The sequence below is a fragment of the Myodes glareolus genome, chromosome 1, assembly GCF_982192425.1.
Source record: "Myodes glareolus chromosome 1, mMyoGla1.1, whole genome shotgun sequence".
Lineage (NCBI taxonomy): Eukaryota > Metazoa > Chordata > Mammalia > Rodentia > Cricetidae > Myodes > Myodes glareolus.
Window position 1 is genome coordinate 131,423,746 of NC_142026.1, and position 23,104 is coordinate 131,446,849.

The 23,104-nt window shown below is 43.3% G+C and overlaps 1 protein-coding gene across 1 annotated transcript in view; it reads right to left on the reverse strand.

Annotated features, from left to right (window-relative positions):
* Positions 1-23,104, reverse strand: part of Nox3 (NADPH oxidase 3) — a 62,241-nt gene that overhangs the window by 7,855 nt on the left and 31,282 nt on the right. Inside the window, exons 11-12 of the mRNA XM_048420224.3 lie at positions 8,965-9,111; positions 5,071-5,195 (exon numbers count right to left, since the gene is read on the reverse strand). Coding sequence (XP_048276181.3) covers positions 5,071-5,195; positions 8,965-9,111 — 272 coding nt within the window. The remainder of the gene's footprint in view (positions 1-5,070; positions 5,196-8,964; positions 9,112-23,104) is intronic.

The following is a 23,104-nucleotide window of genomic DNA, read 5'->3' on the forward strand; positions in this document are numbered from 1 at the left end:
ATTTTTGCTGCTGTTTTTCATGTTCTGTAAATTTTTTTTGCCTCCTCTCCCCTCAGCTCTTTTGATTCAACTCTTTCTTAGGACAGGAGCAAACTCTGGCTTTGAGTGAACAGGTAAATGTGATTACAGGGGTTTGCGCTAAGAATGCCTACCTTTGTGCCGGTGGAATAGCAATGGCTGGGAGCCTACTTCAAAGGCTCTTGAGAACAAAGAATCTTTTCTGAGGCCACTAACAAATCCAACAATTCTTCCTGACCCATCTTTGCCAAGAGATACCAGCTAATGGCAGGACTAGCCTGCCTTGTGAGGGTAGCCAAGTGGGCTTGGGAACAAACATCTCCATGACATAATCAGGGGAGAACATACTGTTTATCTCCCTAATAACCATCTTGAAGAAAATTAATGCTACTTTGTCCTTTGTGCAGAGCAGTGATTGAATTGTGTATTCATTTCTAGCTGGACAAAGGCCAGCGCATTGCAATACTTCTCGATATTAGATTTTCTTGTTTAAAAATTAGATTTTATTGGCATTCTCCTTCTGTGATTTCTTCATTAAAAGCTTCATTAAGCATAAATCTCCTTTTACAAAGAAGAAAAACAAAAAAATTATTTTCAGGAGGTCATTTTAAAAGTCTTCTAGAAGAGTGCTGTTAAGCTTCATACTGGAGATTTGCCATGTCCCAGGGACCTGGTATTCCAGAGATGATATAATGATTGATCTTGCATGGATTTATCTAATATTAATTATACTGATGCTTGCAGCTATTTAATAAGCCAATGTGTTCCAGAGTCTCAAACTTTACAAATCTGATATTAAATCTTTTTTCATTATTATTTTAAGGTAGGAGATAGGCAGTAATGTCTTGGTTCTGAAGTGACTTAACTCCTGGGGTCTCATCTGCCCTGGAAGACAGGAAGTCATGCACCGGAGAAAGAAAGTTTGCACAGCTTACCATGCTGAGAAATGCAGCGAGCCAGTGAAGGGAACTGTGTGCTCTGATGGTGGGAGTGGGGGGGTTCTGGCATAGGGTGAACATGTCCCTGACAACCGTGAAAATGAAAGTGACCACAGTTCTCCCTGCTTCGATAGAACTGTCCTCAACTCCCCAGTCACTACAGACATCGGACAAGGTTACTTCTTGGCTCTACAGAGCAGCATTTTCCGAACAGGGATTGTATAAGGCTGGTGCTGTCTTTGACTTCTTATCATTCTGTGTTTCTGGCTCACAACCTCCCAGTGAAAAGAGATAATTTAATGAGCTGATTCGAAAGGCCTTCTCCATTGGGCTGCAAACTTTATATCGTAACAAAGAGAAACACAATGCGATATCAATGCATGGCAACCATACTAAAGACTGGGGCTAGCTCCATGAATTTAAAGGTGTATGTTTCAAAAGCCTGCAATAGGCCAGGGAGATATCTCATTGAAAAATACTTGCCAGAGTCCAAACGGAAAGAGTCAGTGCTTGTTTACCCCAGTTGCTGAGAAAGTGAAGACAGATGAATCTTTGGGGCCCATTGGTTAGTCAGCTACCCCGATATACTTGGAAAATGGGGCTCTAGTCTAGTAAGAAGAGACCCTGTCCAAAAAAAAACCTAGGGGTGTGTGCCTAAGGAATGTCACCCACGGTTGTCCTCTGGCCTCTACACATCTGTGTGCAGGGCATTTCCCCCATTTCTCTCACACACATGGAGCCCGGGAGTGGAAAATTCATTTTGTGATCAATGAAACCTAAAGGGATGGATTTGTCCAAAATGGTATTTCCCCTCCCAAAGGAGGAAATAGAAACAAAACCATATAGGCTTTACCTATGAGAATATTACAAGATGGTTGCTACACATAAGCTTTTTAAGAGAATTGCAAATGAAACTATTCCATTTTCTCTGGACAAGAACCAGAGAGGTAGGTGTAAGGTAAGGTGCATTTCTCTCAGGGCTGAGAGAGGTTTGAGAGTTTGAGAGCCAGCGCCCATTGTTGGGTTAGGGGCTGAGAGGACCTGAGTTTTGAGCCTTCTGAGTTAGGGTTGCTGGGATGCAGGCACATGTTTGGAGACAAGGTGGTGCTCCGGCACCAGAAATGAAGCTGGCTACTAACAAGAGCCAAGACAAGAAGCACAGTAAACAAGTGAGTGCCAGGATGAGACGACACGGAACAGTTCCCAGCGCCACTTGTCATGGGCTGGCAGCTCTAACGAGGCACCTGAAGCTGAGTCCGTGGAGGACAAGCTGGGTTGCCACATTGTGCAACGGATCCGCCTTCCCTTGACTTTGCAGTTAGAAGTGAAGCCATCTCCTGACTTCCTCGTTAGAAATCTGCCCCTCTTAGACCGATGCAGCTTTTCTACTCATTTCTCCCCTCCGCCACATACTCAGCAGTTTTGAGCCACTCACAGAACGTTCTTGTATTGGGTATCTATAGCGGCATTTTGTTTGTATTTTAATAAATAAAGCTTGCCTGGAGATTGAAGAGGAAAACAACCCTACTGGTCAGTCTTACAGACTAGGCAGTGGTAACACACACCTTTAATGCCAATACCACACTAGTTGCATAGAAACCAGGCAGTGCATGCTTTTAGTCCCAGTGGTACACACCTTTAATCCCAGCCCTAGAGAGGATTATAAAACAGGAGGAGACAGCTCTCAGGCTCACTATCATTCTGAGATTCCTGAAGGCAGGATTGCCATTTTCGGATTGAGGTTGAGGTAAGAGCCAGTGGCTGGCTGTTTTGTTTTTGGGGGGCTTCAGTTTGAACCCTGATTTCTATCACTGAGATTTTTATTAATTGTGCCTCCCAAAGCTTCCCTGGCAGACTGTGGGAGCACAAGCTGTACTCTCAGTTTGCAGGGGTCCATCTCACAGCACATGGGGTGCCAGAAGCCAGAGTGACATCACATGGACCTAAGATACTGTGGTTGGATGCTCATGAGCCTTGAATGCTACCTGATCACTCCTTCCTCACTTCCTCTCCCACCCAATGCCTGTCAAAATAGCTGCAACAAAGGCAGGCAGTCACAGAGGTGGTCCAAAAAGATAGAATGGCATGATTCTGGTACAATGTAAATATAAGTAAAAATGTGAAAAGGAGCTGAACTGGCCAAAAGGCAATTTGTATTTACCATAAAAGAATTCCACAGAGCAGAATAAGGTGCTAGGAAACTACAGAGAGCTTAATGAAGCATGGCTCCTATGAAGGAAGACCAGTGAGAAAGTGCAGAGGTAATCATGGAGGATGGAGAAGAGGTCAGAAACACAGTAGATTGTTATTTATAGATAAAGGGAACAGATAAAAAACCAGAAGTCCTAAGTGGCTTGATTGCTAAGGTAGATAAGAGCAATGCTTATCAAACTTTGGAATGCACACATAGAGATTGTGGTTTCTCACCCCCTGGCTATAAAGTATCTTGGGACTCTTGCTGTTCTCCTCTGGTCACCTCCTCTACTGTTGGAACTCCACACACAGTTTACACACTGATACCCTCAGCTAAAGTTCTTACCTGAAATCCTGCCTCATGCTTCACCTTCTAGACATTTGAATGCTTATGTATCTTAAGCAAGACATCAAAAATGAAACTTCCCATAGCCCTTGCCTGCCACACAGTAATTTTTGCAGTCATCTCCATGCTAATGAGCAGGGGTTCCTTCTACCTTGGGTCGTGGCTCAGTCCATCAACAATTCACGCCTCCAGAAAATGTTCAGAATTAAACTGCTTTTCACGACTGCCTCCAGCATTCTCTGCCTACCGAACTACCCCACTCCCTCTTCCTTACTGACCTCTCTACCTCCATCCTAGGCCCGTTACAGTCTGTTTTCTTAAGCAACAAGGGTGATTCCATGTCAGTCTTGGGCTTATACCTCTAAGAGGTTTTTCTCTGGGCATCATATTCAAAGTCTTAGGATGTCCGATGTCACCTGACATAAAGGCCATCTTTTGGCAATCTTCCTCTTTTATCCTTCTCTCCCACTCACTGGCCCCTGAATCATGACAGGAACAATGTCCCTTGCCTCAGGGCCTTGGCCTTTCCTTTTTCTAGTTCCCATATGGCACACTTCTCTACTTCCCTGTAGTGTTTCCTCAAATAGGAAGACAGTATGAGTGAATGGAGTAGGTGACAAAGGTCAGGACAAAGAATGACCTAGTAGTGAGGATGGATAACTCTTTGTCTTAGTGAATTATACTTCACCAAGCTCTCCAACATTGCATGTGTTAAGAATTCAATACTGAGCATGGATTTGTCCCCTGACCTTTCATTTGCTCTAAAAACAAAGCTAAAATAAACTACCTTGTCCAAGGTCACAAGGATAGAAGTTTCTGTAATCAGGAGTCATAGGTTGTACTCCAGTCTTGGGGCCCCAAATCCAAGGCCCTCCATGCATTAAAGTTTGGTATGTAGTTATGATAATAGTAAAAACAATCAAATTGGTGAAGGCCACGGCAATAGCAGCCATGAAAGGTTTCCTGCTGTTTCAGGTGCTTTAGATGCTCCGCTTCTTTTTCTGCAGCAGAAGCCTTGAGGGCAAGCACTATCATTTACATTTTTGAGAGGAGACTGACTCAGTGCTGAGTAGGTAGATGACCCAGGCACACCAGCGGGAATGGGAGAGCCAGGACAGACAGTTAAAAACCCGGCTCTAGATCTGCGTCCTTTAGCATCATGCCAAATCCCTGCTTTGTCTGAGAAAACTTTTTGCCTTTCTGTTAGACGCGCTAAACACTCTGTAGAGCTGGATAGAGTTGAATTCTCTAGTTGGGTAATTAGAGACTCACTGTGCTCAAAGGACTTTTTTTTTTGAAGGCGTATGATGTTTAAGAAATACCATCTTTAAATTGAGGTTAAGTGTGAAGATCTTCCAGCATAATCGATAATTGTCTGAGTCTGTCAGGCAGTTAAACAGAGGTTTGTGGTTCCTGAAATATGAGACAGTTATGGTCACATTTTCTAAGGTGCATATTTTAGCTTGAACCAAGATTATCAGCTCTGCTTGCAGATTGACTTTTCTTCCCAGGGACAACATGTCTGGACTTTCGGTGGGGGGGTCCTGGCAGGCAGAGGAAAGGGGTTTTGCTCACCTGGGGTGATTGTAGGCAATCTTCTTGAACTCCTCATTCCAGTTGGGTCTCCCGTAAAAGGTCTTCTGCCTTAAGCCCGTAACCACATCCGGGCTTTCATCCCCATGTAAAGCTATGTGAAGAGCCTAAATTAAAAAAAGTGTAGTATCAGTTGACATTAAAAAACAACCATAAGAACCATCTATAAACAAATGATGAGCTCACTATCATCATTTGCATACTTAAAATATTTTAAACAGGGCTTGGAATGCTTTATTAGCAGATGCCTCCAATGTTGTGCTTTAGGGCAAGTATCGTGTCTCGTCTGTCTTTATATTTATTCTTGTTGGGACAAGATGCTGCCCTGTACAAAGACAGCCTGGGAAGGGTGAGAGTCACACGGTCAATGTGGTTAAGGGAACAAACACTGAATAACTTAGCTTTATTTCTGCCCTATGTCTCAAAACTCAATCTTCTCCCACTGTCCCCATTCATTTAATAATAAATCCAGGAGACTTGAGACGGGCATTTGCAGGCTAAAGTGCCATGAAATGCCCAGGAGGAGGCTGGGTCTTATAATTGGATATGCCTACTGTGGTGATATGATTGATAGTCATTCCCAGATTTTTAGGACTGCCTCCCCCATGCCCCAGATACCAAAGTCTGCAGAGGCTCAAAGGTGCAGAGGTTATATTTGTATATAACCTACACACATCCTGTCATATATTTCAAATAATATTTTTGGTCTATAAAGCCATACAACAACTTGGTAAATATTTGTTATCTTGTATTGTTTAGGGAATAATGTAAATAAATAAGAAAGATATATATATTTTCAGTGCAGATATATTTTTTTCAAATATTTTCAGTCCTCAGTTGGTTGACTATACATAGGTAGAGCTCAAAGATATGGAGAGCCAACTGTATATTAGTAAGTCTCGCGTGCTGAGGGGATATACTTGATAATAGGATGCTTATGACGGAAGAGTAAGGGGTCCGGATGAAACTCTGTAAGTGACTGGCTTCAGATCCAGTTAATTCACTCAGTCCTTGTATAATTAGAGACTCGTAAATAAGAGCCTGGGGCACAATAATCCTTATAACCATGTGCAAAAGTACAAGCATCTGCTTCAGTCCCTGTGAATCCTAGACGTTATCTTGTTTTTCCCAGTTCAGGTATGTGTGCTCTCCACCATTCCTGGGAAACAGCGACGCTCCTGGAGCTCACGTACCAACGCTTATCTCACCCTCTAACTCTTGATAGCTGCGGCAGTTTGGATAACAGCCCTGCTGCGCTCCACTCACGACGCGGCTTCCGGCTTTGAAGATGATTTGCCTGAAGGGTCCTTTTCCTAGTCTAAGAAGGCAGCCTGTGCCAGAGGTTCACATTCAACCTCAGAGTGGCTACCCTGACAGACCAGTGGACAGGGCAGACTGGCCTTCGGAATGCCAGACTCTGGGGATTTGCTGCCAGCAAGTCTGATCTTGGGGAACAGTGCTCTGTTGCAAACGAGTTTGGGAATAGGACTCCATGCGGCATGAAGGGGGAAGAGGAATCTGGACTGATGTGTCCGAGAGAGGAACCACCAGGAGCAAAAGCCTTGAACACACACAACAGGATGCATAAGCATCCATCAGTCAACAGCTCTGGGGCAATAGGAAAAGAATGAGGCTTGCCTAGAAACAGGTCATGCTAAGGAGGTCCCTAAAGTACTTGTTAAGACATAGCGGCTTTCTCTCACGGGGAGAGAAAGGCCTTCCTTCCTTACTTCTGTGGGAACGCCCAATCTCTGGTGTTCAAACATTTGGAATTATAACTGTTCCATATTTCTCAATCCACTGTTCAATTAATCTCAAACTCTTTGGAGTTGCCCTTCATAATACCGCTCCCATCTGTCCCTTCTGTTCTTGTCAATTTGCCACTTTGAGGTTGGATTCAGCCTAAGAATCGGCTCTTTCTAAGACAGCCTCTCCGTGCCTGAGTAGCTGACAGAATGCACCAACAGTTTCTTTTCCTATGTGGAGATCACTGATTTCCTGCTTGAAATCTGGAAGTGTGAAGGATTTCTGACATGCCATGGGAAAATTTAAGAAACTGTCAATTTTGATTTACTTTCATTTAGGAAAAAAGAGTATATTTTATATCATAGTTCTGAACAGGGCAAAGATAGGGCAGGGCAGGGTTGTGCTGTCCCAAAATCCACTTAGGAGTTCTGTTTAGAGAGTCCGAGTTTCATAAATCCCAAGAGACAGGGATTGGCTAAGTGGACACTTTGGATCAACTTGCCTTACAAGTGGAAGAACAAGCAAGGGGCTGGGAAGTTAGAGACAAAAGCCATGTCTGTGCTTTACCAAAGGGGTCATCAGTCAAGAATCCCACTTGAATAGCAAAAATGTTTCTCTGGAAGACATAATTAACACTATTTAATCCATTAAGATCTGCAAGCCTAGTTCCCAAGAAATGTACAATTCAAATTATCCCAGAAGGTTGAATATTTAAGGAGGACTAGAATTAAGACCATAGAAATTCATAACACTTTTTGAATTTAAACCAGAGTCTTGCTCATTTATAGAAGCATAGAGCCAAGTTACAGTGAAGTTGAAAGAGAGAGAGAGAGAGAGAGAGAGAGAGAGAGAAAGAGAGAGAGAGAGAGAGAAAGAAAGCATTCACAAAACACATAAAGCAATCATTTGTAAATTTGGTGACTGGTACATAGCCCCTTCACTTAAACATATTTTCTTTAAAGATACATATCAATGATACCATCTACATATCATCTAGAGAAAGCATCATTTAAAGTACGTATTTCATAACCTAGAATAACGGCTTTGTTATCCCCACTGTTTGGGGAGTCTGTTGCTGGAGAGAGGGCCTGCTTGTTCGTCTGGGCCGCCCAGCTAGCTTAGCCCCAAAATAACTGCACAGAAACTGTATTAATTAAAACACTGCTTCGCTGATTATCTATAGCCTCTTACTGGCTAACTCTCATATCTTGATTTAACCCATTTCTATTAATCTGTATATCGTCACATGGCAGTGGCTTACCGGGAAAGATTCAGCACATCTGTCTCTGGTGGCTCCGTGGTATCTCTCTCCTACTCCACCTTTCTTCCTCCCAGCATTTAGTTCTGTCTTCCTCGCCTACCTAAGTTCTGACTTATCAACTAGGCCAAGGCAGTTTCTCTATTCATTAACCAATGAAAGCAACACACAAACAGAAGGACCTCCTACCCAGGAGTCCAACTGAATTCGGGTGCAGTAGTCATCATTTAAACACTGACTGTGAGAGTTTTTTTTTTTTAAATCAGTTTTCGAATTGTCAGGGTGTTGACACAACATCTTTGCCAAACTCAATCTTTATACTATATCACTATAATGACTTGAAGAACTCTGCCCAAGTGGAAGGTCATCTCAACTTCAGGTACCTGTTTCCCGAGAATCCCTTAAGAGAGAGAATTCTCTATGCAAATCATGCGTCCATAGTAATTTTCTGACTCACATGCTTTTCAATACAAAAGACCAGACAGAAGCAACAGGGAATCTTTTCTGTTTTACTCTGAGCAGCATAGAATCAGAACCAATTAGGAATTCAACAGATGATATAGCCAATTAGTGACAGTCAATGGCGCCACTCTTAAAACAATAAATTTGAACTTTAAGATTCCTAATATCTGGGTTGTCATTTATTGCCCACGGTGTTTATCTTTTCTGTTCCACAGTAAGATAGCTGGAGGTCTTTTTATTGCTACATCTTAACTAGTTTTTTCCAGTCTAGTTTGATTCTGTTCTTCTCTCCCTTTTGAGAAACTTGAGAACAGTTTTTTGGTGCTGCCTGATAAGCCTGCAGTTCATTGTTGAAATGGGTTCTTTTTAAGAAGGGCGGCAGTATTGGAGAGCCTGGATTTTACTGATACCTGGTTTTCGTCCCAGCCAGTAAGGAATATATGGTAACTCAGCAAGTGAGCTTTCCCTCGCTCAGTCATCCGTGTTTCCAATGAAAGTAACAGATCTGCAAACCACTCAAATGCCCCGGCGTCCCTGCAGATCCAATAGAAGTACACCTGTTGGGAGAGAAGGCGGGTGTGCTGAGAGTCACAGGCTACTTTGCAGCTGTTAAAGGACTTGAGCCCAAATGGGCCATTCTGCTAAATCACACCTTTTTCTTTACCAGCGAAGAAACCATCATACCATGATTTCTTTTGGGGGAAAAAAGAAAGAAAGGAAAGAATGAAAGAAAAAGAAAAGAAAACTTCCATTGTGTTTCAAAAGGCCCAGACTGAATTCAAGGAGTCAGGGTTTCCGTGGACTGTGCCAGCCTCTTTGGATGAGGATCAACTTTCCACACTTCTGGCTGGGCTTCTTCTGAACAAGATTAATAATCATAACTCACGGTGCTTTTCATTGCTCCCCAAAGGGGATAAGCTGTTAGACCAGCCCCCTTCATCTTTACTTATGACCTAAGCTCAAGATTTCAACTCCCCTCTCTGGAGACCCCCCAAAGGCTCGGACACTAATCCACTTCACCAGCCACAGCCTCTGGAGAAGGGAGATTATGGTAATTGCAGAATGAAGTCTCATAAGACAGAAATTTCCTCTCAGTGAGACATATCAATGCCCTCGAAAGCTGGTGGGTAGAGGCTGTGCCTGCCCACGTGTCAACTGATGCAGTAACAATTGTTTCTGGGAAGGTTTTTGTTTTTGCTTACTTATTTTAAAAACATTCTCCCCGTGTTGAGCAAATGGCAGGTGACAAGAAACAGTTGGGGCTTGCTAAAAGAAAGGCTTGGCTCTGTGCTTTGAGTCTCAGATAATTGTATCTGGAAGAAGCCACAGGAGACAAATCTCTGCCTTCTCTGGGTTCCACTCCCACACTTCTGCCCGCTGCTGTCTACCCAAAGGGACATCTCTGGGCCTCAGCAGTGTCTGCAGGGCCTGCTCCCCACTCCAGGTCCTTACTGTCTGATGTGTTAGCACCTGAAACATGCCCTCCAAGGGCCAGGGTTTGTTTCCCTCCTCTCGTTCCCTCCCTCCCCTCTCAGTCTGCTTGCAAGTTCACCATCATATAGTCAGATTTATAAATGACATTTAATTAGTATCACAAGGAAAAGAAAATGGCAGAATGTATGTCATGGCTGAATATCTTGTCCACTCTTCAGATTTGTGCAGGCATTTGCGATGTTAGCAGTCAGGAAGAGCAAGGGATGGGAATCTAAGACCTCCCTCTCAGAAGCAGAGGTTGCATATTTTTTGGATGGCTCCTGCTCTAATGAAAACTCATAATATTAATCCAAGGAGAAACGGTCCCTTAGACCAGCAGTCCTCAACCCATGGGTCATGATCCCTTTGTGTGTGTGTGGGTTGTATATCAGATATTCTGTATGTCAGATATTTACCTTACGTTTCATAACAGTAACACATTTACAGTTATAAAGTAGCAATGAATTTTTTTCAAGACAGGGGATGCTCTGTGTAGCTTTGGAGCCTGTCCTGGACTGGTCTCGAACTCACAGAGGTTTGTCTGCCTCTGCCTCCTGAGAGCTGAGATTAAAAGCATGTGCCACCACCACCCAGCTGCAATGGTATAATTTTAGCCACAATGTGAGGAACTGTGCAAAGGGTTGCAGTATTAGGAAGGTTGAGAACCACTGCCTTAGACCTCAGGCACAATTACCACCTCTAAAAGACTGCTGTCATCTTCCTGGCTGTCATCCTTCCCTGGAGTGTGTAATCCATAGTCCCACCAGTTAGCTTCAAAACATAACAGAGCTGAGAGCTAGCTCTTCCTGCTGAATATCCCAAGAGATCTCATGAGCAGAGGACAGTGCCCATCTACTCATTCACTGGTTCACAAATGCTTACACAATGATTACCATGGGTAGAGACCAGTTTACGCTCCGGAACAATGATAGTGAAGAAGACAGGCAAACAGACATACAAAGAAAATGCCCATCTTTATGGAGTTTTTATCTTGGAGAAAGAGGGTGGTATATAAATACATGAAGTATAGAATATGTCAGATGGTAATCAGGCAGTGTAGAAACAAGGAAGTCTGGGAAAGGACACAATATTGACTCGAATGGCAAAAAGAGACTCCACTGAGGAGATGCTTGAACACAACTGTGGAGAGAAGAAGACATCAGATGGTGTTCTAGTTTCATTCTGCTGCTGTGATAAAACACTTGAATCAAAAGAAACATGGTCCCAGTCCATCATTGATGTAAGTCAAGGCAAGAACCCAAGCTGGACCATGGAGAAGAAACCATGGAGGAATACTATTGGTTGGCTTGCTCTCTGGCTCTCTCACTGACTCATGCTTACCTATCTTTTTCTCTTTTTTTTCAATAAAGTCCAGAACTGTTGGAGGAACATGAGCTGGCCTGCTTTTCTTCCTGCCTGGCTCCTGCTAACGTAACCCTCAAAATAACCACATAGAAATTGTATTAATTAAACACTGCCTGGCCCTAACCTCTTATTGGCTAACTCTTACATATTCATTTAACCCATCTCCATTAATGTGTATCGCCACTTAACTGTAGCTTACTAGAATGAGTCTAACCAGCGTCTGTCTTTGGCAGGAGAACCATGGCGTCTGCCACACTACCTTCTTCCTCCCAGAATTCTGTTCTGTCTACTCCACCCACCTAAGGGCTGCCCTATCAAAAGGCCAAGGCAGCTTCTTTATTCAACCAGTAAAATCAACACAAATACAGAAGGACCTCCTACACCACAGGATCATCTTCCCATGGTGGGCTGACCCATCTTGCATCAATCAATAATCAAAGCAGTTCTGTTGGGAAAAATTAATTTTAGGTGTGTGACTTTTGTTTACGCTGCATTTGTTTAACTCTGTGAAGCTGTGCAACTGTGCCTGCCTAAAACACCTGATGGTCCTAATAAAGAGATGAATGGCCAATAGCAAGGCAGGAGTAAGGGCAGGTGGGGCTGGTAGGCAGAGTATAAATAGAAGAAGAAATCTGGAAGAAAAGAATGAGCAGCAAGAGAACAAGGAGGGGAGGATATAGGGCCAGCCACCCAATCAGTCACAGAGTTAGAAGGAAAGAAAGATATACAGAAATAGAGAAAGAATATGTGAATAGGGCATCCACAAATGAACAAGCAGCCTCCTCCACAGAGGCAAAAGCTGGTCAGGTTAAGAAAAGCTGGCAAAAAACAAGCCAAGCTAAGGTTGATCATTCATAGCTAGTAATAAGCCTCCATGTGTGATTTATTTGGATGTGGGGTGGTGGACCCCTCAAAAAGCCAAAAGAGTAAAACATCACCCAATACAATTCCTCACAGATATGGTCACAGTCTGATCTAGGCAATTCTTCAATTGAGGCTTCTCCTTTCATATGATTTAGGCTGTGTCAAGTTGACAATTAAGCCTAACCAAACCAAGATACTCCATCCCTTGTCAACACCAACATATCACTGTTAAACCATAACCTTTTCTTTCTTATCCCTTATGTTAATGTCATAATATAAAACACAGTCTGAAGTTAAAAGTTCCACAGTATTTCAAAATTCCAATGCTTTTAAAGTTTTATGTCTCTTTAAAAGTCTAAAATCTCTTAATGGTGGACCTTTATAAAAATATAAATAAATTATATATCCTGCGACTGCAAAAAGGAAGACCTGGGCATAAAAATAACCAGACCAGGATATGGAATAAGGGGAATACTTATCCACTGCTGGTGGGGTTGCAAACTTGTACAGTCAGTGTGGCAATCAGTGTGAAGGTTCCAAAGGAGGACAGGAACCATCTACCTCAAAATCCACTTATACCACTTTTGGGCATGTACCTAAAGGATGCTTCATCCTACAACAAGACACTAGCTCATATATATTCATTGCTATTTCATTCATAATATCCAGAAATTGTAAACAACCTAGATGTCTCTCAACAGAAGAATGGCTAAAGAAAATATGGTGCATTTATACAGTGGAATATTACTTAGCCATTAAAGAAATAAAGTCATGGAATTTTCAGGCAAATAGGTGGAACTAGAAAAAAAAATCATCCTTAGTAAGATATCTCAGATCCAGAAAGACAAATATGGTATTTATTAACTTATGTGTGCATATTAGTCTTTAAGTCACCGATAACAAAGCTACAATCCACAGAACCTAAGAAGGCGGGCATAGAGTAAGGGACTGGAGAGTACAGATAGATCTCATTAGGAAAGAGAGATAGAATAGGAATTATGTATGGATGGGTGGTCTGGAGTTGGATGATCAAGTGGAAAAGGAGATGGGGTAGGAGGTTGTTGGGGAGAATACAAGGAGACAGCTAAAATTAAGGACCATTTGAGGGATAGTATAGAAGCATAATACAGTAGAAACTTCCTAAAATATTCACAAAGACTCACAGCCAGACATCACACACACACACACACACACACACACATACACACACACACACACACACACACACACACACACACACACCTCCTCTTCCTCCATCGTGAAACTCTGACGCCTTCAAAATCAGTACTGGGTGGGTGACCTTTGTTCACTGCCGTGTTCAGCTACCAGCTTGAGATGCAGCCCTGCTCTGCTGGACCACAGATCTGTGGGCTGACCCCGAGGAAACACTTCCCAGAAGACTTCAGAAGTGATGCTGACTTCTTATTAATTGTGGCTGATTCTTTAGCCCCAGATGACCAGCATCCACTAGTGAAGCCCAGTGCTCTCCTCAGAGGAATTACACCTTTTTGACAACCACAGCTGCTTCTTCAACTCCATATCACCAGCGACCACAATTCTTAGCCAAATGGTCCAAATTCAAACACAAATGGTCCATAGTCCAATTATTAATTACATCCTTGCTACTTTCTGAAACCTCATGAGTAACGCCTCCACAGCCCACATCTCCCTCAGCGTTGTCTTCCAAGCTCCCATAAGAGTTCATTAAGCTCCAAGCACTCAATGGCTTTTGTAGCCCAGTGTTCCAAAAATAATAATTAAAAAAAAAAAAAACAAAGCGAACGATAAAAAACTGGTTTCCGAGCCTGTTCTGACCTTTCTGACCTGAAAAATGCCCACATCTTAGCATTCTCCCCACTGTAACCTTTGTCTTTTCAAATAGCAATTGTTCCCGTCCTTGCTTTCTGGCATAGCAGCGTGTCAGTGTTCTTAGAGTTTGCGAGGCCTTTCATGCTTTCGCTTCCCTGTCTTTGCTTTGCGAGCTTTTCCCCCTCTGTAATCGACTTATGGGGACACTGGCCTCTTTGGTGAGAGAGACAATGGAGGGAAAGTGCGCTGGCCCCTGTAGACGTGCTTCAGACGGACAAAGGGAAGAGGAGACTTTGAACAGAAGAGAGGGTATTTACTTTGACTCTCTTTCATGTCTCTAATGGTGGGGACACTTACTGAGAAGGGACATCAGAGTCCCACCCCTGCGTTTGACCCAGGAGAAAGGATATGGTCAACAGGAGAACAAGGTACCCCAAACAGTGAGCTGCGGCTCTGTGATCTGTGCCTTCCCCACCTCAGTCTCCAAAAATAAAACAAACCTGAAATCAGCTCCCCGTGCGAAGTGCGGCTTTGAGAATTTCACAGTGGATACAGGAGGTCTAAAATACCCAAGGTTAAAAGATTGTATCTAGCAGAAAGTCAGTAATAACATTCTGAGCTTCCACAGTGACAGACGCTACCCCACATTCTTGTGGAGACAGAGCAGGCTCAGGAGCTCTAGGAATCCATTCTGGGATCATAAGATTCTCTGTGTCTTTTGGGCTTGACACGGCTCGGCTATGCCCATCGTGGAAGTCTGATCTGAGCTAATTCCTAACAGTGCACTCCATCCTGCCTCAGCCCATTTCCGTGTTCCAAGACCCGAGCCCTTCCACAAAGGTAGCTCATGTGTAACAAACAGGTCAGAATGATCTACAATCAGTAGGAGATGGATCTTTGCATTTTTTTTTTTTGGTGAACAATTCCAGAAAATATAAAGGGTAGAGCTGCTAATTAATTTTCTACTTGGCCTCATGGATTCTCTAATGAGAGTGTCCTGTTTTCAGGCTAGACCATCTCAGAAGCCTGTGCAATGGCTCAGTTACATTATACAACACGCAGTTCTTTAGGCCCCAGATTAGTTTCTCAAGAATTATTGGAAAAAGTATTCATAACCCATGGCAAAGAAGGGAAGTGTCCAGGCAGACACAGATGTAGAAATGAGCAGAACACTGCCACTAAATACACTGAACCCCAGGTTCTGTGACCTGTCCTGAATCCTGGCTTCACTATGGAGGCACTGTGGAACTGGGGCAGATTGCTTAGCTCAAGCTTCTCTTACTATGTGAATAAACCATCCAAACACACAGCATCGCTCATGAACTTTCTGTGAGAATAAAGAACATGGCCTTTTGAAGTGTCTGGCCCATGTCGGAGGGCCACCATGGTGCTAGGATGTTTGTTGCTATGGGTAGTCACTTCATGTCATTTGGAGACATGAACAGAATGGGTACCATGTATTTCTACCCTAGTGCAAATAGGAACACTGGCCTTCCTTGTTCATTTTCTCACTGGCAACTAAAGAATTTTAGAGACGGCTTTTCAGAGGAGGTGAAGTCTTGATTTTGAGGACCAATCTTAGAATTGAAATGTCAGTATGAATCAAATGACCTAGTTTCTCAAGTGGATCCCTTTACTATGGAAAGTGCACCCCAGGCTTTGTGTGTGCTAAATTTGTGTGGCAGCATTCGATGGGTGTGTGTGAGTGCAAGTGTGCACGTGCACGTGTGTGTGTATTTGTGTATGTCTGTGTATGTGTGTGTGTATGTGGCTTGATCTTGTGACCGTGACACTACCTCTTCCCAAGGAGCAGGGAAGTGGGCAGCAGTGGGCTCTGCTGCCTCCGTCCACAGGACAGAACAAAGAGCAGCTCCATGCCACTTTGGGAAGGAGCCCCTGCATAGTGACAATTGCGAAAAAATAAGAACGCTTATCCCTGGAAAGATAGAGACTGCAAATGCCATTTAGGGAATGTACTTTCTCCCCAATAAATAGCTGCTATTATTCTGCAGGTTCTATTTTGCCGCTGTTATTTTCAAAATAATCCGGAATGAATATAACAGTGTAAAAGAGACCAAAAAAAAATAAAAGAATGAATTTCTTCTTCCATATGAGACTCCCCAATATGTAAAATGTACAGCTTTATAGCAATACAATCATACAATTATTTTTCTGGAATACCATTAAGACTAGATTAGCTTTGGTAAAACACTTTTCATCCGTAAGATTCTTTTTCTTTAAGCCATTGTTCTGTACGTTAACCATCTCAGAACTTTATTACAATCCTGCCATCTGGCCCATGACTAGATGTCTTTGTGATTGCTCTAATTATAGTTAGTAATCCTTATTGAAACATTTGCCAGTGGTAGAACGATTCTCTAGACGATATTCTATAGAATACTCTCAGGTACCAAAAGAACCATAAAGCTGGGTGTGCTGGCACTTGGCAGGCAGAGGCAGGTTGATTTCTGTGAGTGTGAGGCCAGCCTGGTCTACATAGCAAGACCCTGTCTCAAAGCAAAACTAGAAATAAAAATAAAATGAAATAGATTATTACATAGTGACACAGAGCTTCAAATCATGTTACAACGGAGGCCCAAACCAAAGCAAATGCTGATGGCATCAATAACGGGTAATTTTTTATTATATATTTTATTTAAATCTTTTCTTATATCAAGAGAATAATTACCAAAGCTAGTAGAGTTAGTAAATCAAGGCGTTGCATGTGCTAGGCCTGTCCCCTTCCCATAGGACAAGGATAAGTCTTAACGGGGTACCCGAGTTTTCTGAGGCCACCTAAGGAAAATGGGGAGCCTATGCGTGCTTGGGAGAGGCAAATGTGCTCTGAGCCACCCTGCTTGACGGATTGCTGACTTCTGTGACTTGCAGAGCTGATCAATTCCAGGAGCGGCCAGAGCTCCAGTGTGAGGGAAAGTGCAAGTAAATAATTTCTCAAAGTAAACGGATTAAATTAAATGCATTTTTCATTCATTAGGAAAGGGAGCAGGCCCCTTTTTGTTTTATTAACATCTTCAAGTAGAGTATGGATTTTTTGCCTTTCTTGGCCTCTTCCCCTTGTTCCCACTGGCCTGTACTGTCTTTTTATTTGAATTATCTGTTTATTATATTAGGTTAGGAACCCAAAGGCCATTTTTCTGGGACACACTATAAATACCCATTATCACTGTTATCTATTATTGAATTGATGAAGAGAGACAATTATGAAGGAATTAGATTATCTCAGCTTTTCTATAATCTGTTTTATTGTATTCTGAAGATTACCTATGCAGTTAAGAAAATGAACCAAATCTCCCAGCTGGCCCTTCCCTTGGCGTCGTCTACGCGGCTGTGATATTAAAGAGAGCTAAAATGTGTAAGCCAATACATTTATGTCAGCAATCCTCCCCCCTTCCCCATTCACACACACCTATTTCATTCATCATTCTGACAGTTTGCACAAGCAAACTGTCCCAACTTTTTTCAAGAGTTCTTTCCACAAATTGAGTGTGATGCAGAATTAATCATAGCCGTTAGCTGGGATGTGGAGGACTTTTATCACCACAGGGCCTTTACACGCTCAGCACAAGACTTCCTCCATGTTGCACCAGAGACTTCTCACTCACCTTCCTCCCCCCTTCCCCCACAGGGCCTCCCCCACTCTCATCTCCATCTTAGTGACGCTTACGCTTACTTCTGTGCGGGAAATACCTCTTTAAGGCAACGCAACTTGTATTTTCACTTCCTTCAATCGACCCATCCTTATGGTTGTGGTTAATTTTCCTCCCTGGGTAGTTGATTCCTTCCTCGTTGCCCTCCATCTATTTTATATTAAATTATTAATTGAATGATGTGCACATGCATGTGTGTATGTATGTGCTTGGGGGTTTGTGTATAGGAGCACAGATGCATGGGTGTGGGTGTGTGGAGTTGAGAGAACAACCTTTAGTCTGTGTCTTTACCTTCTACTTTGTTTGACATCGGGGTCTCTTGCATGTCGCTACATATATCAGGCTAGCTGGCCCTTGAAGTTCCAAGGATTGACCTGTCTCTGCCTCCTATCTCACAATAGGAACAATGGGTTTACAGACACAAACTTTCAGGCTTGGATTTCTGGAGCTTCTGGGGACTCAGACTCAAGTCCTCATGTTTGTGTGGCAAGCATTTTATCCATAGAATCATCTCCCCAACCTGCTTTATATCTAAATATAGAGACAGAAACACAGACACTCTAAAGTGTTTGCTTCAAATAGACAGTGCTCCTTTATCCTCCCAAGAATAAACCTGTACCTTACTGGTTATGGGGCTGCCTTTACCTAAGAGGATTTTAGAATTACATGACAAAGGAGAGGGGAAAGAAGCTACCATGTAGCTAGACACAGCGATCTAAACCTGTGATCTTAGCATGTAAGATGCAGAAGCAGGGTGATTGATTGCTAAGTGTTTGAGACCAGCCTGGGTAATAGGGTTCCAGGCCAACTTGGGCTACAGTGAAAAACCATTTCTCAAAAAGCCAAGAAAAGAAGGAAGAGGAGGAGGTGGAGGAAGAGGATGAGGAAGAAGAGGAAGAAGAACAGGAACAGCAGGAAGAGAGATTACATACAATGGTAATAATGGAGAAAGGTTCAGTAATTTCTTTTTGTGTGGAGTTACAACTTGAGGTTTAAACATTAAAATGTGTACTTTTATGTGAAGGGGTATTTTGCATAGAGATGAGAGAAAAAAAAACTTCTATCCAATTGCAGTTAACAATTTACACCGAAAATTTCAGCTCTGCATTTCTATGCTCCTGTTTCTCTCCTCTTGTTACAAAAGAGAACGATCTGGAAGCTGTAGCCTAGACCTAGAATTGTGATGATGCTGTTAGCTAAACACACACCACTTTGCTCTGCTCCACTTTAGAAATTATAGAGACGCTGACAGTTCAGTGGAGGAAGCCGTATTTATATCTCACAAGCGTGTAGGTGGCACTGATGAATATTAGTTACATAAGACTGGTGAGAACTGTGCACACGCACGCGCGCGCGCACACACACACACACACACACACACACACACACACACTCACCTACCTGCTTCATGGGACAGAAACTTCCTAACCCTGTGACCAGGTAGGCTAATTCCATCAGGACTTAGGCACAGTTTTCAGCCTAAGCTTGGAATATCCTGGGCATGCCACCTCTTCTAACAGGGAGCGTGGAGGTGGACATCAAAATCTCACATGCTGGTGCTGACTCAGTGGCTCACCAGTGCATACACATACTACATATTCACTAATGTGGAGGAGGTAACAGGGTTAAGAAGCTCACAGTGTGTTCAAAAGATGCTTCATGAATGTCTACACAAGGAAGGGAGCGGGGTAACACAGTAGGTCAGCAGAGAGGCCAGGGAGGTGGAAAGAAGAGAAGTGACTACGTCAGATGTGTGCTGGGTCCCTGTGGCAGATCTGAGAGACCCGCATGTCAGTACGAGGGTCTGACTCACGGTGAGTGCTGAATGTATGTTGCTTGAGTGAGCAAGTGAAAGAGACTCCTCTGCTCTCCCTTCTCCATGTGATGCGTGGTGTGACTCAGGGGTCGTGGGGACTATGAAGCAACAAGCCACCCACACAGGTGAGTTTTCCTTGGTAGACTGCAAGGTGAAGATGAAGAAGGCCTGGTTCAGAGATCCAAGCCTACAGAATAGTGGCTGTTCGGCTCATTCTGCTAAAGACAGGCTTGGGCCAAGGGGATGAGTGCTTGTGGTTTGAGTCTGATGATCTTGGTCTGACCCGGGACAGCTGTCCTCTGACCTCCACAGGAATGCCATGGCACTGTCCCCTTCATCCTATAATAATAAATGACAATTAAAAAAGAAACTGGGTTGTTTGAGTACCAGAAGGACCTAAATTCAAGTTCTAGTTCTCGTGTTCATTTGTTCTCTCTGCTTTGTTTCCCTCATTGGTAAAGTGAGGGTATTAGTCATTTTAATTAAGGCAATCTAATATGACATTTGTGTCATTCTTTTTAGTTTTGGGATTGGCGTGTGTTTTCTTTTTTTGTAGAAAAAAATGGCAACTATTTACAAGAGATTGTGTAATATCAGATATGTAAAATGCCCTGTACGATACTGGCAGGATAGAAAATACTTGATAAATCTTTCTTGGTTCTGGTAGTACTAGCAATCTGCTTATATCTTTGTGGATGTGATTTGTATTTATATTGTTTTATGAACATGTACACCGTGGTTCTGTGGTGTGGGAGAATTGTCTGTAGTCTGTCAATCATGTTTTAAATAAATGCTGATTGGCCAGGCAGGAAGTATAGGTGGGTCAACCAGACAGGAAGTAGAGGCGGGGCAATGAGAACAGGAGTATTCTGGGAAACAGGAAGCTCCCTCTGCAGTTCTACCCAGATCACCAAAGAAGCAAGATGTTAGCTGCCCCACTGAGAAAGGTACCGAGTCATGTGGCTAACATAGATAAGAATAATGGGTTAATATAAGCTACAAGAGCTAACAAGTTGCCTGAGCTAATGGGCCAATCAGTTTTATAACCTAATATAGACTCTCTGTGTGATTTTCTCTGGGACTAAATGGCTGGGGGACCGGGCAGGACAGAAACCCCCAACAAGCATGCCCCTTCATGTTATAGTTCTGTATTTCACATTATTTGCCTTTAAAAAGTACTCCCTGTTTGATATGGATTTTTATTTCTCCATTGGATGGACTAGGAATCCCAGTCCAAAGACGTGTATGGAAGCTCAGAAGATTGTGCTTCTTCAGTGATAGCTGAATCAGGCAGAGCCTCCTGAAGAACAGGATTTGGATACAGAGATGCTTGGATCAGAAATGGTGGAAGTGAGGAGATGGCTTCATTAGTCAAGCACTTGCCTTATAGGTCTGAGGATCTGAGGTCAGATCCCCAGAACCTACATAAAAAGCCATTCAAGATCCCAGTAAGACAAACAGGCCTCTAGAAGTTCACAGGAAAGATAACCCTTTCAGGAGAAATCCCGTCCCTAACAAAAGGTAGAGGTGTCTGAGGGCTGATATTTGGGTCTTTACTCTGATCCTAATACACATGTAGTGTTCACAGGAATCTGTGCTTGGAACTTGAATCTATGGGTACACTTACATGAGTGTGAGCATGCACATGCGCACACATACACACACACACACACACACACACACACAGAGAGAGAGAGAGAGAGAGAGAGAGAGAGAGAGAGAGAGAGAGAGAGAGCTAGCAGGAGTGAGAGAGACCCTGTGCACTTGGTTACAAGTTCATGTGGTATCATGTCTACTACGTCTTGACTGTGTCATAGAACTGAGTGACCTGGATCTGGAGTCTGTGGTTGATCATCTGTGCATCATTTAGTCAGGTCACCTTCCTCTTTCTAGGCATCATTGTCTGAATCCAGGAAAAGGAACGTAAATTGTTATACTGTATTGTGGTCTTGGGTGTGACATGTTACTCATAGGCTCATGTGTTCGAACATTTGAGCCCCAGCTGTAAGATCAGCTAGCTTCAAGAGCAAACGAAAAATGTATGTCAAGCACCTGTCACTCAAGCAGCTGATTCTACTCTTCTTTCTTAGTGGGAAAGATAGCAGGTTTTGAGCCCCTGGGTCACATTTTATCATTGTGTCATAGGACACAGTTCCCGAGCAGAAGAAAGAAGGAACGACAAATGATCCACAGAACACAAACTGTGCTTCAGCGTAGCTGTAAAATGTTCCCCACTGGCCTGTGTGCTTCAACACTTGGTCCTTAGCTGTTGGAGGAGGTTGTGGGATCATTGAGACGTTGGTCCTACCTACAAGCATTGGATTAGGGGAGGAGCTTAAGGTTTATTGCTGTGTCCTGCATCCTGTACAGCCTCTGCTCCTTGGCCTGTTAAGATAGGAACAAATGGCTCTTGCATGTTCCTACTGCCACAGGGCCATTCTTACCATGGAGGGCTAAATCCTCAAATCACGAGCCAAAATAAATTCCCTTTTCTTGCTTCTTGCCAGGTATTTGTTTAGAGCAATCCAGTTACTGATCATAGTGTCTTCCTTTGGTCCAGGAGGAAACTGTAACCAAAGGCCACACCGAGTGGACGTGGGCAGGAGAGGATCAGGTCTAACCTTGCCAAGGGTCCTCCTCCTTCATGTCCTTCGATGCTCCATAGTCAACACGGTGTGCTGACTAGTTTCATGTCAACTTGATACAAGCCAGGGTTAATTTGGAAGAAGACATCGCAATTGAGGAAGTGTTCCCACTTGACTGGTCCGTGGGCAAGACTGTTGTGTATTTTCTTAATTAGTGACAGACATGGGAGAGTCCAGTGCAGATGGTCCCGGGTGCACAAAAAAGCAGGCTGAGCAAGCCAGTAAGCAGATGTTAGTAAGATGTAAGTAAGTAAGACGCCTTCTGCTTCAGTTCCTGACTCCAGGTTCCCTTGCATTCCTGCCCTGACTTCCTCACACGATGGATTATGATGTGGAAGTGTAAGATGAAACAAACCTTTTCCCCAGGTTGTTGAGCGCTACCATATTTTATCACAGCACTAGAAACCCAGATTAAGACACACAGCCCTCCGTCCACTGCTGCTGTGGGACCTGATGCTGATCCTAATTGGGTTTGGGCTCAGAGGAGGAAAGTCTAGAGCGCAATACCTTCAGATGATGAGTCCTCTGAGCTGAGGAACCAAGTCCTCTCTCTGACCTTCATCAACTGCCCCACTTTTTCCTTCAGAGTCCTGTTTCTGTCACTCCCCTGTTGACCTAGAGGCTGGGTTCTCCAGAGTACAGTCTCATGAAGGACACTAAGCTGACACTACAGGCAGAACACGGGCGACTTTCATCCCATGTGTGTCTTGTTCAGGCTCATTCATCTCCCCTAAAAATAATTTACTATAAAACTGCCCATATCTTGCAAAGGGAGCTTCAACCATTTGGCCTTTGAGCTTTGTTCTCTGTGTGACTCCCATCTTACACATCAGTAAATTTCAGTATCTTTTCTCCTGTTCATCTGTCTTCTGTTGCTTGGCTTATAGACTTAATGATGAAACCTTCAGGG